The sequence below is a fragment of the Mytilus trossulus genome, chromosome 3 (genome assembly GCF_036588685.1).
Source record: "Mytilus trossulus isolate FHL-02 chromosome 3, PNRI_Mtr1.1.1.hap1, whole genome shotgun sequence".
NCBI classification, from domain to species: domain Eukaryota; kingdom Metazoa; phylum Mollusca; class Bivalvia; order Mytilida; family Mytilidae; genus Mytilus; species Mytilus trossulus.
In genome coordinates this window covers 70,970,974-70,990,159 of record NC_086375.1, presented here as the reverse complement: position 1 = coordinate 70,990,159, position 19,186 = coordinate 70,970,974, and the positions used below count along the sequence as shown (strand labels likewise).

Genomic DNA, 19,186 nt, shown 5'->3' with positions numbered 1-19,186 from the left:
CTAAATAGTTATCAAAAGTACCAGGATTATAAGGTAATCTATTCCTGAGGTAGAAAAGCCTAAGTTTTTCCAAAATTCAAAGTTTTGTTAAAAATTGATTTATAGTTATAAACATATCAATGATAACTAAAGTTAACACAGTAGTGCTGACTACTGGGCTGGTGATACCCTCGGGAAAATAAATCTCCACCTGCTAGCAGTGGCATCGACCCAGTTGTTACAAATAAACTCATCATAGATATGAGAAATAAAATTTAATATTTACGCCAGACGCGCGTTTCGTCTAGAAAAGACTCATCAGCGACGCTCGAATCAAAAATGTTATCAAGGCCAAATAAAGTAAGAAGTTGAAGAGCATTGAGGACAAAAAAATCCTAAACGTTTTGCCAAAAACAGCTAAGTTAATCTATTACTGCGGTTAAAAAAGCCTAATTTTTTCCAAAATTCAAAGTTTTGTTAACAGTTAATTTATAATTTTAAACATATCAATGATAACTCAAATCACAGAAGTGCTTACTACTGAACTGGTGATACCCTTGGGGAAATTAATCTGCACCAGAAGTGGCATCGACCCAGTGGTTACAAATAAACTCATCATAGAAACCAGGAATAAAACTTAATATTTACGCCAGACGCGCGTTTCGTCTACAAAAGACTCATCGGTGACGCTTGAATCAAAAATGTTATAAAGACCAAATAAAGTACGAAGTTGAAGAGCATTGAGGACCGAAACTACTGCAACCTTTTTTCGTCGCAAATCCGCTTAAACAGTACAACAGAATTCCATGAAACCTTTTCAGATAATAAGGACATACTACGTAGATGCGCATATCGACAGGAAATTACGATTCAATTCTTTTTCCACGAGTTACACCCCTTTGAACTTATTTGCCCAATATACTACTGCAACCTTTTGTCATGGCAACTCCTCTCAAACCACACAACAGAATTTCATGAAACTCTGTTGATAATAAGGCCGTACTATGTAGATGTGCATATTGACAGGAAATTATGATTCAATTTTTTTCTTACACTCATTTTATTTCTCCAATGACAGGTTCTTTATTTTTAAAAATTTATTTGAAAGATATGCAGAAATGAATAAGTAACTGCACAAATTTCAAGCCGATAAAAACGAGGAGATCCGGAAACAATCTCGAGATGGTCCTATGGAGGTGCGATACGTGGTATGCGATACGGGCTAAGTGATACAGGGTAGATGATACAGACTGTAGTAATGAACCTTTATTATATACAAAATTTCTTTATTTATAACTAAATATATGATAAACTTACTTATCATATATCTAGTAGCAAATACAGTAGTTTTGAATATTTTGATAAATAGCCTGCTGTTTAATCCGTTTCGCAAAATTTGATGAATGCTCTTTATCACATCCCTTTATCGCATGTCCATATTTTGTCATTACCTTTTATTTCCTCGAATTTCTCGTTCGTATTCAATACTATGTTTCTCTTAAAGTTCAAAAGTGCACATTTTACACATATTAATTCCCTAAAAATACAAACAAACAAGAAAATACAATATTACAAAGAAAGCTTATAAAACTTATTTTTAACGTTTTTGACGTCACTTATCATTATTATGTAGCCTTAGGCGCATCATACGAAAACAACAGTTTTTTTTCCATCAGAAGATGGTTGCTTTTTAACTCTTGAGGCTGTAAATAAATTTGTGTATAGATAAGGTATGAGTGCCAATGAGACAACTCCATCCAAGTCAGAAATTGTAAAAATAAACCATTATAGGTCAAAGAATGTATTCAACCCGGAGCCTTGGATCACAATAAACAACAAGCTATAGAGTGTCTAAAAATGACTAGCGTAAAACCATTCAAACGGGAATACCACATTCTTATCTATATATATATATATATATATATATATGTGTAAAAATTTCAGTAAAAAACATTAAATAACAAAAAAAGCATTACAAATAGTATCAACAGGTCAGGTTAACACGAAAGCAAGTTATTTTTTATCGAATTATAGGAAGATTTAGGAATAATAATGGATTGTTCATTAACATACTTTACAACTGTGTTTACATATTGAGAGCATGTAGTTTTTATTTTTAACACATTCACCTATGAAGGACCAGTAGTGACAGCTTGTGTTTTCATCTACACAGTTGTTATCACCTAAAATACAGAAATTGAGATTATAATAAACAGGCAAGTAACTTATTTAAATGATCATTTGTATCTCCTCTTAATTTTAATGGTTGATGTTTTGTGAAATGGACAAGCGGTATTAAAATATTTTTCAACAAATATACAATGGTTCATTGATTATCGTTTTAGATTCACGACTCAGTCTAAATTTATAATAGCAAGCAAAAGGACAATTAAAATACAAATACAAAAACGTTCTTCCATTTATTATAGGTTATTGGTCCGGTTTTTATCTTTTTAATTAACTTGTACTTTATGCTGGCTGCTCAGAAATTGTGGTACAAAAAACTCAAACATACCAAGCTCCTAATCAGGTTATTCATGGTGGAAGCATCTATAGTATAACAAATATTATTAATTTCCCAAAATAATATATTTACCGTTCCTCCTTGGACTTGCACATGCATCACAACTAAGCTTGCAAAAATCAAACATAAAAGTTGATTGTGTCTTGCATCTACCACTAGACGCCCAAACAGAACATTGGTGGTGCCAGTCTTTGCATTCTGAATATTAATACAACGATATCATATATTAAATTGAGTATTGCTTGGTTGAGATACAATCAAAAAGGAGTATAGAAAATCCTTTATCGGGTACGCTTTAAATAAGCAATAGTGCTACGTGTTAGGGTATATTAACCACATGAATCTAAATTAAATTTCAATCAATAGATTCATAGGCCTGAGGGTCATTTCACGATTTTTTACCAAAACATATAATTTAATTTCTGAATTAACCGAAACAATGGCAGTTATGTGGACTATGTCCATTTGCACCACGAGTGAAACTAGAGTTGTGTTGGTAGTCTGAGGGAGTTTTAAATAGAGAAGTGTAATGTGCGTCCACATCATGTGGTCAACTTTTGAATCAGGATTTTATATAACTGTTTATTAACGATAAATGCAATCACAATGAAACCCAAACATTTTATTTTCGTTTTCTTGTAGACAAAGTTAATCATTTTAGCAATATCATCAAGATACTTTTTGCGAGACAGATTAAGTTTTCATCATGATACCTTTGGCAATTGCATCACCACAAGCATTACAACTCTTTTTACAGTTGTACAGCATATATTCTGGGTTCTGCCTGCATTCATCTTGTAAAGCCCACTTTGGACATTTTACCTTTGTGTCTGTGCAATCTTAAATAAATAGTATTCATATAAATAAAGGCAACAGTAGTATACCGCTGTTCAAAACTCATAAATCCATGGACAAAAAACAAAATCGGGGCAACAAACCAAAACCGAGGGAAACGCATATAAAAAGGGGTAAACTGTATTACAAATCTCATTTTCTGCATTGATTGTCAAAGGTTCAACGGTACTTTGAAATACCTTGTTATTCATTGCTAAAATCATCCTTTGCTATGAAGAAATGTTTTATATACAGTACAAAAAAAAGTACTCTGAGCAATATTAAAAATGAAATGTTTTTTCTTAAAATGTCCTGTTCCAAAAATTAAAATCACAAAAATACTGGACTCATAGGAAAATCAATTCGGAAAGTCAATAATCACATGGCAAAATCATACAACAAAACACAACAAAATCAAATGGACAAGAACTGTTATATTCCTGATTTGGTACATGCATTTTCAAAAATAGAAAATGGTGGATTAATCCTGGTTTTATAGCTCTAACCCTCTCACTTTGATGACAGTCTCATCAAATTCCGTTATATTTACAATGAGCTAAACAGACGAAATAAATAAAAAAAAGGAATATGGCTGTTATTACATATGTTTTTTTTCTATATGTGTTGGTGTTTGTATTTGTTGCACTTAAGTGTTACTGTTTTACTGGGGTTTTTTCTCTCTTATAATTGATGTGTTTCCTCGATTTGGTTTGTAACCTTGATTTGTTTTTGTTCAATCGATGACTTTCGAACACCCGTTGTACTACTGCTGACTTAATTTTACTCTATAGAATTGAAGAATTGAAGTTGCATGTAATCCTTCACAATTAGGATGTATGTCTATTTAAATTTGTGTTTCTTGTTTTAAAGAAAACCGTTTAACATAGCATTTCCATTAGACTGATTATCTGAGAAATTAAAAGTTCATGGTGTATCAAATCATTTCCTAAAAATTACATGCATGTTTAAAGTTATAGAACGAGATATGCCTAAATCGAAAAGAAAAGTGTGTACCTGTCAAACCATTAGTGGTCGTGTCGTTATTTTGAAATTCATCCTGTTCTGTTTCCTTTTCTAATTCTATTGATGCTGTTAAATCAGTTAAGTTTAGTTTGTCTTCGTTGTTTGCAATGGTGACTTCACCTCTTGCTCCATTTGTTGTTTCAGTAGTTGTCATTTCTCCTTTTTTCTGTTCTGTTGTGTCATCATTGATAACAGTTTTTCCCTTGGTAATGCCTATTTAAGATATTAAAAACTATTTGAGTCGTTTACCTTTTGATTTGTTAATTGTTCGTGTCATTGTCCGTATAAAAAGGCTCTTTGGTTTTCATCTACCCAATTTGTGTATTGTCTATCATACCCGTAGCCAGAGGGTTCGGAGGGTTCGGACGACCCCCCCCCCCCCCCCCCCCCCCCTTGAAAACAAATAAGCACTGTTAAAGTCAATGTTCTGTTCGAATTGTGACTGTTAAAGTCGAGTTTGTGAGTTCAACACCCCCCCCCCCCCCTCCCTTTGGAAATTCTTGGTTACGGGCCTGTCTACCAGAACTCATTCAGGCAAACAACAAGCAGATAAATGCGAGTGACCTCGCTTTGAACTGACTTTCAACGTCCAATTCTGGAAATTTACAACGAGAAGAATAGCCAATCTTAAACTTCTTTATTCAAGTTTTGTTTTTATTCGAAAGGCTACTTTTTGTGAATGAAACAAGGGGCCCACACTTTTCCATTTGTTATACTAGTATGCCTTGACTGTTTACTTGAAACATTGACTATATATAAATGAACATGAGTATTCCATTCGTTGATTGCAACATAGTCACGATTTAAGGATGACTTGTATCAGGTACGCTTTCTCCATATATAAAAAAAGAATCGAATGCTTCAGATTTAAAATATAATTAAGAATGCAAAACTAAGCCATATTTATAGTGACGTGTTTAATTATGGCATGTACATATCTCATAATCATAATCCATTATATAAAATTGTTACAAGCACAGAAAAACAGGGCACATAATTTGTCTTTGTTTTTGGTTTCTTTTAGTGATTGCATTCTACTATCATAAACTTCAAAACATCTATCTTTTTTGTTATTTGTAAGTGAGGCAATAATATGAATGTTGTAGTAAATAAAGGCAACATTTTACAATTTACCTGTTTTGCTGTCACATACGTTGCAGCTTTTCTGACAATTGAATAACATGTACTTTGGGTTTTTGCTACATTCACCGTTTGCTGACCATTTTGAACAGCTCTTGTTCTTGTCCATACAATCTATAAAATTGTACTAGTGTACTATTTTTATTTAAGTGTGTTTTTAAAATGCAAATATTTGTAGGATCGTAGATGCGCGTGACTTTGCGATTCTTAATCTAAAGTTAGAGTAATGTTGTTTAAGAAATACACGAGCATTAATTGCTGTGCTATTTAAATGCAAGTATTTTCTTTTCACGGATGTGCTAGCAGCCATTGATTTGCTATTTCGTATCAGTTTTTGGTTCACGTACATGCATAATCACGATCATATTATTCGATTAAGAAATCGAAATTAGAGACGTTTGATAGGTAAATGTTTTCCCTGAAACGATTGTTTCAAACAGAGTTTTACTAATAATTCATTATTCCAATTTGAGCTTATTTAATTTTTTACAATAAAACTAGCAGCCATGTGCAATAGCCAATTATGCAAGAAACACTGCTTATTTCCCGTTTTAAATGATAACTTTATCTGTATATAAAATTTTGGTGGAGTTTAAATTTACCAAGGATTTCAACAGCTTTTCTACCTCAGTAATAAATAACCATAGCTGTATTTGGCAAAACTTTTCGGAATTTTCCTCAATGCTTTTCAACTTCGTACTTTATTTGGCCTTTGAACCATTTTTGATTTGAGCGTCTCTTATGAGTCTTTTGTAGACGAAACGTGCATCTAGCGTAAATATAAAATTTCAATCCTATGATGAGTTTATTTTGATACCACTCTCTACAAGACACATGACACAGAAATTACTAACTAAAGGTCATAGTTCATAGAATACAACATAATTTATTTTTCTTTTGTGATTATAATTCCACATAATATTTACATATATACCTGTAAAGGACCCACTACAAACTTGACAACTTTTTTGGCAATTGAAAACCATATAACCTTGATTCTTCGTACATTCCCCTTGAAATGCCCATATCATACACATTTTGTCATTATCTTTGCAATCTGTATTTTAAAACACAATTTTATTATGCATGGTTCGAAATATTTTCAAATAAAAAACGGTTATGACTTTAAGCTTAAGCTATATAAATAGATATAGTCTTTTGTTTTCATAAGGACCAATGTTGTAGATTCAGTATCAACTATATTTACGTGGATACTTGAATTCGAGAGTTTGACCATGGCTTCATACCCAAGACTATATACCATTTGAATTTCCTTGAACACCAAAAGTCACGACTTAAATATACACACACGAAAATGTGTCCGCCACGAATTTTAATGAATTCTTCGGTAAGAATATATGGAACATACATTAATGCAACAGCAACTCAACTAAAATATTTAGCCTATAAAGGTTACATAGAGAGCTACATACAGTTTTCAATGATAGGTAGCTGGACGGTAATGAAATATGTCGATCTCTAAATAGTCCATCGTCTACATAAGTTACAATAAAACAACACTCATGAGTTGAAACAAGAGCTTGACTATATGTCGATTTCAACTGGATTTTAAAATATTAACCTCTCAATCTACACGAGTAGACTTTATACATAAAATGCACAAAAAAATCATTAAATAAAAAGCAGCACCTACAAGCAGCGAGCTCTAATTTAACGGGTTAACCAGATAATAATTCATAACCGCAAACAAGCATAATATAAACAAACGTGATGCGTACTATCTAAAACATATATAGTAAAATCGACTAAAACGTTAAATATTTAGAGTTATATGTTTGAATGTTGTAATTAGGTCTTTCAACTTTTCGTTTTGTTCCTTTGGTTTTCTACTGATTCTTCTTCCGTCTGAGATGCTTTTTTGTCTTACAACATATCGAATTGATTTTTGGCCAATGATGTTTTACAGTAATGGGGGTTTCAAAACTCACCCTGGGTGACAAAAAAAATATTTTTATAGGAGTGTTCTTCTTATCGCTATATCTCAAAACCGTAAAAGATTTAAGAAAAATGTTTTCACCAAATTGTTTGTCTACTCTTCAGAATGATTTGGTTAATTTAACTTGAGTGATCGGAAGACATCTTATGGGAGTTATTTCCCTTTGAAAATTTAAGATAGTCGATTTGTTGGATAAATGCATACGTATAAGCCGTAGAAGCATACAGTCTTTTGATATGAAGTCCTTAGTCCATTTGAAGGAAATTGAGGTCAAGGTCAAAGTTCAAGGTCATGTTATAAATTTTGAATTGTGCTTGTTATCGTTATTCCAAGGAAACTGTTACAGTTAATGATATGATGTGTTTGCCAAATATCTGTTTACAATATGGCGCAACTTCAACCTATTTCAGTCAAAGTGTTTTTGGTTAACCCTTATAGGAGTTTTTTTCCCCTTATGTATTTGAAATCAGTATTTCCCCATACAATTCATTGACCTGGTGTCTTTTGATTTAAAATCACTGACATATGACCTCAAAATTTATCAATTTAACGTTCTAGATTTTGACCTTTACTAAAAATACTTTCTTGTTCATTATAAAACAATTAATTCTTCTGCATAAACCTATTAATCTTATTTTTTTATATCTATTTGATATACCACGTTTACATCAACAGGGAGTTACATTTTCTAACATCGTTTTTTAAATTTCATTCTTATTATCGAGGTGGAAAAACCTTCAATTGTTCTCTGAAGAATTGGTTTTTAATTGCTTTATGATATGATTATATAAATAAGAAACGTCAAATATTTAAAACGCAGCAATATGCATTTATGATTTAAGTTTGATGTTGATTGTATAAGAAACCAATGTTTATTTATGCCAAATATTGATACACAATTTCGACATTATATCAGAGAAATTAAAATTCGATAATTACAATGAAGTTGTATATTAATGAGTTTGTTTCATTGTCAATAACTTGACAATAGACTGAAAAGAAAATGAAAACTATCCTATCTAGAATCAAATGAACTTCAAACATAGAGAGTTTGGTATGTTTATTCGGTTAACACCTCCTACTTTGTGTGAAGCATCGGTATGACAATTATAAGATCACATACAATAACGGTACACTTTGGTGAGATTGGTAGCGTGGTCAGATTAATAAATGCGTTTCATAGTTACATAATAACCATTTTCAATTTGTTAAATCAAATTGATCAGTAAGCAGAAACAAACAAATATAAAAAATTAATTCAGGTTGACACTCAAAATACAATATCAGTTTCCAATTGACTCATTGTTGTCATATTGGAAAGGTATGAGAAACATTTTTTGTCAAGCTTTTAAATTTCTGACTATAGCTAAGACTGTTCCTTAACGTAAGTCAGCTTACATATTATATTTGAACTTCCATCACTGTATTAGATACCTAAACTACACAAGTGTCCTTATAAACAACGTTATATTGCTGGATCTTCCTTCACAGTATTAGACACCTAAACTACACAAGTGTCTGTATAAACAACGTTAAATTGCTGGATCTTCCTTCGCTGTATTAGATACGTAAACTCCATAAATGTCATTACCAACAGCGTTAAATTGCTGAATCGTCCAAGTGATCCATACAAAAATGATTAACATAACTTTATCAGAAATCGAAGCGGGACTACAAAGATTTTGTGCAACTTTCAATTCTAGATGTTGCTTGGAACAGTTGTGATTACTGAAATATTCCAAATATCTTTCACAGTAGATACAGTCTACGACACTTTTATCTGCTAAAAGTATTTAAACATTTGACTTTTCTACAATTTACACGAGTTTTACCACTTCAAAACTAACAGACAAATCGAAAGGGTTGGTCAAGCATTGTTTCATAAAAAAAACATGGACAGGTATCTTGTCTTCAAGAGGGATAATCATTCTTTGTAAAAACTAAAACACTCTTCATTCAAACAAAACGTTGTCTGAAACTGACATTATCAATATGTTTGAAACCTTGATTGACATCATACTTTTCACGTTTGAATGACGTGTTTTGAAAGAGACAATCGGTATTTCCATAGGAATCAACTGTGTTCCTTTTCTTTATTCATATGAGGTTGACTTTATAAAGGAATTTCTTAAAAAGCAAGAAATGCACTTTACTGCACTTCTGATATATATATAAAATTGAGAAAGGAAATGAGGAATGTGTCAAAGCGACAACAACCCGACCATAAAGCAGACAACAGCCGAAGGCCACCAATGGGTCTTCAATGTAGCGAGAAACTCCCGCATCCTTTTTCGTCCTTCAGCTGGCCCCTTAAAAATATGTATACTAGTTCAGTGATAATGGACATCATACAAAACTCCGAATTATACACAAAAAAACTAAAATTAAAAATCTTACAAAACTAACAAAGACCAGAGGCTCCGGACTTGGGACAGGCGCAAAATTGCGGCGTTTAAGTAGATGATGTCCTCTCTCAGAATAATTTAGAATTTGTGGATTATGTTAAACTCATCTATCCCATGAATCTTAAGATGAAGAAATTAGTCTAAAATGTAGACGTGTTTGCTTTGTGTACTGTCGTTTCTCTGGGTTGTTTGTGTTGGTCTGTATCTTTGTTTAGCTTTGGCGTTGTCAGTTTACTTTCAATTAATGATTTGAATGTCCCCTGGTATCTTTCACCTCCCTGTAGTTACAATGTAGTTTTTCATAAATTTCCAGATGGCCTTCTTTCATAAAGATATGATTGTCTATTATAGTGTGTGAGTTGCATGATTTGTACATCAATATTTTCTAAATAACATACACTAATGGATCATATAAACTTAACTCCAATACAGCTGATGCGATCGCCTACCCCCAAACTAGTATCCTCGACATCTGACAGGCTAAAGTTGGAAATAACTTCATCTGATCTCTTTTTACAATTCATCTTAAGCTCCTGTTCCAGTTCTTTGCCTACATTTGTACTTTACATTAAGTTGATAAAATGCAGAAAAAATCAACAGAGATTTGACACAATACGTAATATAATGACAATTTGAATGAATAATATAACACCTGCTATTTTTATCAACTCCTGCTATTCTATGTAATAATGTATACATATAATTTCTTTACCATTGGCAAATTTATGAAATGTTAAAGATTGATCACAAAAAGTTATATTGGGGAAACTAAAAAAAAAAAAAAAAAAAAGATTGGCAAATCCCTGTTTTATCCGCAAAGTTGATATGTCAGCTAAATATATAAGTACTATACGATTAAAATCAATTTCAAAGTATTCGATTTTGGTAATATTATATTTTGAATGCGAGATACTTTTGCTTTAAACAAAACCAAAGACGCACCAAAGCAAAAAAAAAAGCAAAAAGTTACCAATTGATTAGTAAATCATATAGAAAAATCTTTGGAATTGTGTTTCCTTTTTTGTGTCACTGTCATATTGGCGTGTACCCCGAACAATACATATTTATCCGTTTTGGTGTTTTATTTAATTGTTTGCCATATTAAATAAATAGTAAGTTATTAATGCACAAAACAATAACGAAATCCCGGTGTTCCAATTGCCCATACCTGGTCCAGCAACAAAAATTGATTAAACCAGGTTTAAATCAGTTTTACATAAACACAGCTCTTCTCCTTTGTCTATCTTTACCATATTCCAAAATTGCAAAGATGTTGACTGTGTTGATTTCATCTTCCCAACTAAAATTCAGTTAAGCTGTGCTTCCATTCTTATCTTTCATATATAAATTGACAAACCCTGCCTGTCATGCCCTTGTGGTTCAGTGGTTAATCAATCAAACTATACAAGTGGCAACTATACAATACATACCTCTCGTTGATTCACATCGTTTGAGAAACTTGTTTTTACATGGAAAAACTTCATGAATTAATTCATATAAAACGGGGTCATATTCTTGCAGTCTTTTTCGGTTGCTAATAGGACCATGAACTCCGTCAGCCTTATCCAAATGAGTATTGACATTGAAGTAACTTTGTACTCCTTCAGCCTATCCAAAAGAAAATAAATCATCTAAATTCAATTAAACGTTGTATGTAGATAAGTATTTGAAATGATGAAGCGTATATCAACAGCAAATTATTAATAGCTATATACAATTATTTCAAAGTAAGGTAACATGCAACAAGCAACGTCTATATCAAAAATGAAATAATTGTCAAAACTTCTAAACATTAAAACCAGGCACTGTGCATATTTAAATTGTTTGCGCCAAAAAAAAGTTAATATATTTAATGAAATGGCCATGTTTATAAAAGTAACTAGTATTTTTATTTCATATTTCGACAGAGCACTAACACGTTGTTAACAGAAACCCATGCATAAATTATACTATGACAACATTTTATCTGGTGTGATATGGGAGAAAACTTTTTTCTCATTACATGTTGAAGAGTAATAATAATTACACATTATTTCAGGACTTGCATTACTTACTGACTACCAATTGACATCGAATCATTAACCAAAAGGAAAAATAACAATATAGAATAATTATAAGCATCAATGCAGATTTTATTCTGGTTCATCATCAGTAGTTTATGGTGTAACGATTTAACAAAACAGGAATGTTTCCAAGGTGCATAAAAGAATACAAGTAAAAGAACGACGAACAAACCAAAAGGAAAATAGAGGCGGACAGGGAAACAGTAACAAACTACACCTAAGGAAACTAGTGGACATTAATTCACGACAGAATATCTAGTCTTTGAACTGATTTAGTTTAAGGTTCCCTGTTAGAGTATAACACATTTTCGCAATTTGTTACATAATGGTATCCCTCTTTTGTACTGGTTCCTTTTTACAAACACTGGAAGATTATAAATTAGAACATGTATCATTGATCAAGTGTTGAAATTCAATACACATACTCTGTCATTGTAGCGCATCATGTCATGGAATATGTATAAAAAAGAAAAGGAATGTGCGATACGTTTTTATGCTCAACCTAACCCTAACCTGGGTCAGTTAGTTACAGCATAACTTATGAACCTGATGTTCAGTAGTTGTCGGTTTTTCATGTGGTTCATAAGTGTTTATCGTTTCTCGTTTTAAATAAAAGTTAGACCGTTAGTTTTTGCTGTTTGAATGGTTTTTCCTTGAAAAAAATCGGGAGCCTTTTATAGATTGCTGTTCGTGAGATGTCTCATGTCGCATATTCCTATATCTGTAAAAAAAAAATCAATAAAAAAAGGTTAGACTCATCAGATCGATACTAAGTAGAAAAACAAGGAACAAAAACTCAACCCGAACAAGGCCGAGTATTTATACATTCCCACAACAAAAAATGACACTAAGTACATATGTGTGTGTACTAGCACAGTTACTGGTAGGCAGTTGAAAGCAAAAAACAACTATGTACCTAAAACTAAAATATCAATCAGTACAAAACCAGCATCCAATGGATTAAATGTAAAGACATCGTTTTAAAACAGTCAGAGAAAAAACATGACCTTATGCAATGCCAATTGAAATGTTTACTATATAGATACAGGAAGATGGGGTATCAGTGCCAATGAGACACATCTCCATCCAAATAGCAACTTGTAAATGTAAACCATTATAGGTCAATGCACATGTATGAAATAGAAAAGTTGCCCTTAAAGATCAGATTATCATATTTTTATCGTTTGAAAATAAAATATAAATTGCTTACAAAATATTCAGCCGATGAATTCATTGCATATGTGTCGTTCCAAAGACCAGTTCTCTGTGCATCTTCAAACTGATTAATAAGTTTTGTACTCCAACCAGCAATAGCGTATTTTGCACCCAAAAAATGAGCTCCATGAGCAACTTCATGGACAAATATATCTTCAAGAAAGTATTTATCCTGGCAAAAACATGAAGCATTTTCTTCTCCTGCAGTACACACTGGTGCATAATCAGTTGCTCCTAGACCACGTGTTCTCTCGTTCATTCTATTTGGAAGCCAACTGTGTTCGGGGATATCTGTCGTCCCTTCCGAGGCTCCAATTACTGCCACTCGTCCATAACGTTTGTAGTAGGACGTCCGAACATCTTTGTTATCGGCAAACATAAATCTCACCACATAACAAGCTCGTCTCAATGCATTATCTGACACTTGATCCGATCCTTAAATGGAATAGTAGAAATTGATGACATTTTGTGGACGCAGATCTTCAGCTATATTCATATTATGGCACTAAACAGATGACTTTTTTTCAACTATATTACTAAATACAATTAAAGTATAGCTAACTTGCATCATGACATTCTTGATACGCACCAAGCAACTACAGAATACAGAGAGAATTTTAAAAGGGACAAATGTAAAAAAAAAAAAAAAAAAAGCGCCGGACGTAATTACATTGATACCGTGTTGTTTATTTTTTTTAATATAAAAGGGATTTGTTTTTTGTATATTAGTTTCAATTCTCAAACTGGTATTCCTGTTAATATCTTAAGTTGCTAATAAATAAACTCATCATAGATAGTAGGATTGAAGTTTTGCACTAAACATATGCACTGTCATATTTAACCATGGGACACTATAGGTACATATAAATCTGAATTATACTGTTTTGCGTCTTTCAAGTCACTGGTGTATAAGCGAGGTTTTGATTTTTTTTTTTAAATGAACAAAATTTACTTCTTTTAACAAATAATTCTATTCTTGTAAAAGTTATAGAAGTTTGAATTACACAAACTAAAATAAAAGAAATATGCACCAGTCTGTTTACTTCTTCGTACAAAACTTCAATTATAAAAGAAATTTCCGAGAATTTGAAAAAAGACAAGATTTTTTTATGGCTTGATTTTCCTCAAAGTTGTCAAATGAGCAAGCTGTTGCAAACTAATACTGCGCAAACACAATAATGATTATTTTACTTTTTTTTTAATCAATTGTCTATTTTTTAAGACTTGGGTCAAATTAAAAATTGACATGTTGTAGATACCGGATCTCTCGTTATATCCTTCGCATGATTTTTACTAAAGCGATATGAACACTCCATATGAGAGTTATTTCCCCTTATGCATTTGATATATGGGATATGCAATTCTATCTTGTAAATCATAAGTGATAGAGACCAAGGGTCTTTTGATTTGAGGTCATTGGTCCAAAAAAATAATAAATATTTCAAGGTAATAGGTCAAGGTCATATTCTAAATTTTTGATTTTGGCTTATTTTCAATTATATTCAAAAACCTTATAAGATATGGACAACATATTTTTACTAAATAGTAAGTTGCGACATGTCGTAACAAATTTTGGTTGAAAGGGTAAAACGCTCACATTAAATTAAAGTTTTCTCCCTTCTTATACCAAAAATTAGGCATATAGTTATATAACTGATTAACCATATATAATTAAGACCTGGTCTTTTGATTTGAAGCCCTGGTTTATGACCTTCAAATTGAACTCAAGTTCATAGGTTAAATTCACGTTCTAGATATTGACCTTTGTTTTTTCCTCATATGAAAACTCAAGTAAAGCCATGGGACTTTTTCATTACGTTGCAAGACACTTGACCATGGAAAAGCCAACCAGAAGGGACCTTGTGTTAACCGGGAGTAGCTATTTTTTGTACTTATTTAATGTAAAAGTATATACTGAACAATACATTTTTGGAATCAGTATCAAGTAAACTAACAAATTTAACAGGAACTGACATATTTCAAACAGGAAGTAACAATGTATCTCCCTTATTTAGAAAACAATGTATAGAAACTATTTATCTTTGGAAACAGTGTACAATAAGCTACCATTTGATGCTGGATATGATATTTTAAACTGAATTTTCATAGTTATATATCTAAATTGTTCTTTATATGGTTGGAAATACCTTCAATTGTTTTCTGTTTGAGTGGGTACAATAACAACAAACAAATACATAGACATCAATGTGTTACAGTAACACATTCAGAATCAGGTTCAAGTTTAATAATGTTATACCTACAACAGGAATACCATAAGCTTCCGTATATTTCTGGTAGAATTGATTCAGACCATTTGGTTTCATAAAGTGTTTGTTGCGTAACTCATTCGGGACCTCCCTAACATGGCAACAACTATGTGATGCCGAAGGTTTCCCGGGTCGAAGATTAAATGCTGAACGTCTTTTTCTAGTAATAAACTCTTAAATAGAAATAATTGCATTGTATTAAGTTAAATTACGATATCACTATATTTTGTATATATAAGAGCTTTTTTATCCAATGTTCCTACGAAATAAATGCCTTCTTAAGACACTGACATTTTTGACAGTTTATTAATTGTGGCTAAATAATAACGTTTTCCCTTATGATCATATATATCCACCTGCAATGTGTCAATTATTTAGAGTTGTATTTGCCAAATTACTGTATTTGTAGCTTTACATTATACAATTGAATAAAGTAAATTTTCTACCGGATTCAGTACAATATTTGTAATAATCGGCCTCTGATAGTATTTCCTCCATATACATCCAGTTTAGTTGTGATTGTGTTACACTGTCCATATCTTTTCGTCTTTCTAAGAAAGAAATATTTGTTAATAATGATGTATAATATGACGAACAAAATGATATAATTCATCTTCAAGGTTTATATGCACAAAAGGTATACCAAATATATAATTGAAAATATAATTGAAAATATACACACACAAATGCTACTAGAAGTGTAAAATTCAAACCAGGAGATAAAAGCAGATCTTACAACTATGTTTCAGAATTCATAAAAATACTTAATTTATTTAAGTTGACTTTCAACAGTGCACATGTTAAATTGTTTTATGCTATGAATTGTTGTTTGTCTTCCTTTTTTGTCTTTATAAAAGATGTCGATGATTTTCAACATATTCCTGTTTGTACTACTTTTACTTTTCTGTTATTCTTTGAATTTAAATATTTACACAACATTGAGTAAAGCTTTCTATACGATACTGTTTGTTATTCTTTGATTCAATTAAAACAAAATCGCATACGAAGTTCATATGAACTAATGTTATTGTCTGAGTATCAATTCATCGTTTGATATTGTCCTTTTCGTTACAAACATTGATTTCAATTTTTAATAAAGTAATTAACAAAAATAAACATGTTTATTATTGCTATCCAATAATTGACACTTATGGTCCTACATCCAATCGATTCATATATTTTGGTATTGCCAGACAAGACAAGACAAATACTTTACCGCTTGTTACATATAAAATATAAAGCTTATTAAAACACATAAATTGTTGCTTGCTTAACCTGTCAGATGTGAAACATTTATTGCATATCCCGAATGAGAACAAGCTAACAATTAGTACAATAGGAATGTTCTCACCTCGAAGAAGACGGCAAACTTATAGCGTCAATTGCAAATGGTGAAATATTGGATAGGGGCAGTAAAAGAGTGACGAAAGATACCAAAGGGACAGTCAAACTCAAAAATCGAAAATAAACTGACAACGCCATGGCTAAAAATGAAAAAGACAAACAGACAAATAAAAGTACACATGACACAACATAGAAAACTAAAGATTCTAATATAACGTCCTTGATTCGCTTTGTAAACAAAGCCGTGTTCTAATGAGCACAAAATATGTTTGACACATGCGCACAAATTTAAAATGTTTATTTCCACCTTTATCCTTTAAAATATATATATTCAAGTAGCTTACATAAACTTTTATAATATAATATGTTATATCGAACAACATATATTTACCCTGCTCGTATTTTTCAAACTTATCATATATGAAATGTAATGTACAGACTCCTCGGAGAGAAAACGGGAACAGCAAAACATTTTAACGGTATTTTCGTACGCTTCGACCTATAAAAATACTTTATTTGTCATATTAGAATCGCTCAGTGTAAAATATCGACAAATATAATGCCTACTCATGTTAAAATGAGCATAGAGCATGACATGAAGGAATTATTTCTTAAATAAACAACACATACCCCATCAAAAACTAGGGGTGATCTCAGGTGCTCCGGAAGGGTAATCAGATCCTGCTCCACATGTGGCACCCGTCGCGTTGCTTATGTGATAAAAAATCCGGTAAATAATATAATCCGGTAGGTCACATTCATGAAAGGGAAGGGGATTGTAGTTACGACGAAAAGAACATATCCGATATCATTTGTGGAACGGTTATTTCACAACCGTATCAACTCGTGATGGCGTCTGTAAAATTTACGAAGGGATGATTTCAACTTCACCATTTGGAACTCTTGGTTTAATAGCTTCTTTAATTTATCTCATAAAGTTGTTTCAAGGTTCTATAGCCATTTTTATTAACTCAAAACTACACGTCTCTCTTGGGGATTGTCTGAAGCGTGCCCGTAGCCAGGAATTTCAAAAGAAGGGAGGGGGGGGGGGGGGGGTATTAAGACTTGCTAACTCATCTTTAACGTCACAATTCAAACAGAATGTTGACTTTAACGGTGCTTATTTGTTTTTAAGGGGATGTTCGTATGACCCACCCGACCCTCTGGTTACAGTTTGGCGTCCATCGTCATTTAAGCTGAAACAGTTTTCTTATGTTGTACTGTTATACCAATGTCCCAGGTTAGGGGGAGGGTTGGGATCCCGCTAACATGTTTAACCCCGCCACGTTATTTATGTATGTGCCTGTCCCAAGTCAGGAGCCCGTAATTCAGTGGCTGTCGTTTGTTTATGTGTTACATGTTTGTTTTTCGTTCATTTTTTTCACATAAATAAGGCCGTTAGTTTTCTCTCTTGAATTGTTTTACATTGTCTTATCGGGGCCTTTTGTAGCTGACTATATGCGGTATGGGCTTTGCTCATTGTTGAAGACCTATTATTGTTAATGTTTGTGTCATTTTGGTCTTTTGTGGATAGTTTTCTCATTGGCAATCATACCACATCTTCTTTTTTATATTTGATAACAGTGAATGTAAAAAACAAATGTAACCTTTGTAAATTTCTTTTCCATACATTTAAACGTAGAGCAGACATGTTTTAAGTAACCAATACTTAATATAGATAAGTATTCTTCTCGGATGTATTCATTTATCAGTTATGTATATGCATAATGTATTTTATTTATCTAATACTGTATTTAATTTTGCATATATATATTATATATATTACATGTCTTTGTACTGATTAGCATTATTTGCTGAAAGTAATTAAATATTTGAAATGAATAGAACGTAAGACAATGTTCTATCAATCCTCTAGGTTTTGAATGTTGGAGGTTCTACGGTGACTATAGCATTTTTTTCACATCTTTGTTCATTGATCCGTGTCATTTATTTTAATATACATTCTGCAATTGAGAATAATTAAAACCACTTTGATATGTAATTATTATTTTAAAGTTTTCAAAAAGCATTTTTATTGCATATTAGTAAAGAAATAAATAGGATTAGTGTCATTCAAACCAATGCATTGGTAACAATACAACTAAGTGAATTGAACAGATGGCAGACAAAGTGTTCTTAAAATATCGTGTGATTTGGATAAAATTAAATGCAAATAGATGTTTCAAACAAGGTATGATATGTTGGACTAGATTTTGCATACTGAATCAATGAAGACTTTGTTGTCGTTTTCTTTTGTACCTAAAGGTGTCATTTGAAGTTGTCAGCTGTACGATTACAGTTTAACCAATCATTAATGATTCTGACTCCTATATCGCCATGCCTATTTATAATATAGTTAGAATTGATACCTTCATGTTGTAGATCTATATGTCTTGATTCAACCAACAGAATCTTTACTGTAACTATTATCCACA

General features: G+C 32.0%; 2 protein-coding genes across 2 annotated transcripts in view; both read right to left on the bottom strand.

Moving 5' to 3' along the window:
• The window catches only part of LOC134711011 (uncharacterized), a 28,479-nt gene extending 21,854 nt beyond the window's left edge, over positions 1 to 6,625 (bottom strand). Inside the window, exons 1-7 of the mRNA XM_063571437.1 lie at positions 6,435 to 6,625; positions 5,495 to 5,614; positions 4,352 to 4,573; positions 3,217 to 3,342; positions 2,576 to 2,701; positions 2,053 to 2,162; positions 1,504 to 1,516 (exon numbers count right to left, since the gene is read on the bottom strand). Of these exons, the coding sequence (XP_063427507.1) occupies positions 1,504 to 1,516; positions 2,053 to 2,162; positions 2,576 to 2,701; positions 3,217 to 3,342; positions 4,352 to 4,573; positions 5,495 to 5,614; positions 6,435 to 6,537 (820 nt within the window). The 5' untranslated portion in view covers positions 6,538 to 6,625. The remainder of the gene's footprint in view (positions 1 to 1,503; positions 1,517 to 2,052; positions 2,163 to 2,575; positions 2,702 to 3,216; positions 3,343 to 4,351; positions 4,574 to 5,494; positions 5,615 to 6,434) is intronic.
• Positions 6,626 to 12,640: 6,015 nt separating this feature from the next.
• Positions 12,641 to 15,562, bottom strand: LOC134711010 (uncharacterized). Its single transcript, XM_063571436.1, has 3 exons — positions 15,398 to 15,562; positions 13,136 to 13,575; positions 12,641 to 12,646 (listed from the first exon to the last, which is right to left on the bottom strand). Exons 1-3 carry the CDS (start codon positions 15,462 to 15,464, stop codon positions 12,641 to 12,643), a joined length of 513 nt encoding a protein of 170 aa, XP_063427506.1. The 5' UTR covers positions 15,465 to 15,562.
• Between the last annotated feature and the right edge of the window lie 3,624 nt (positions 15,563 to 19,186).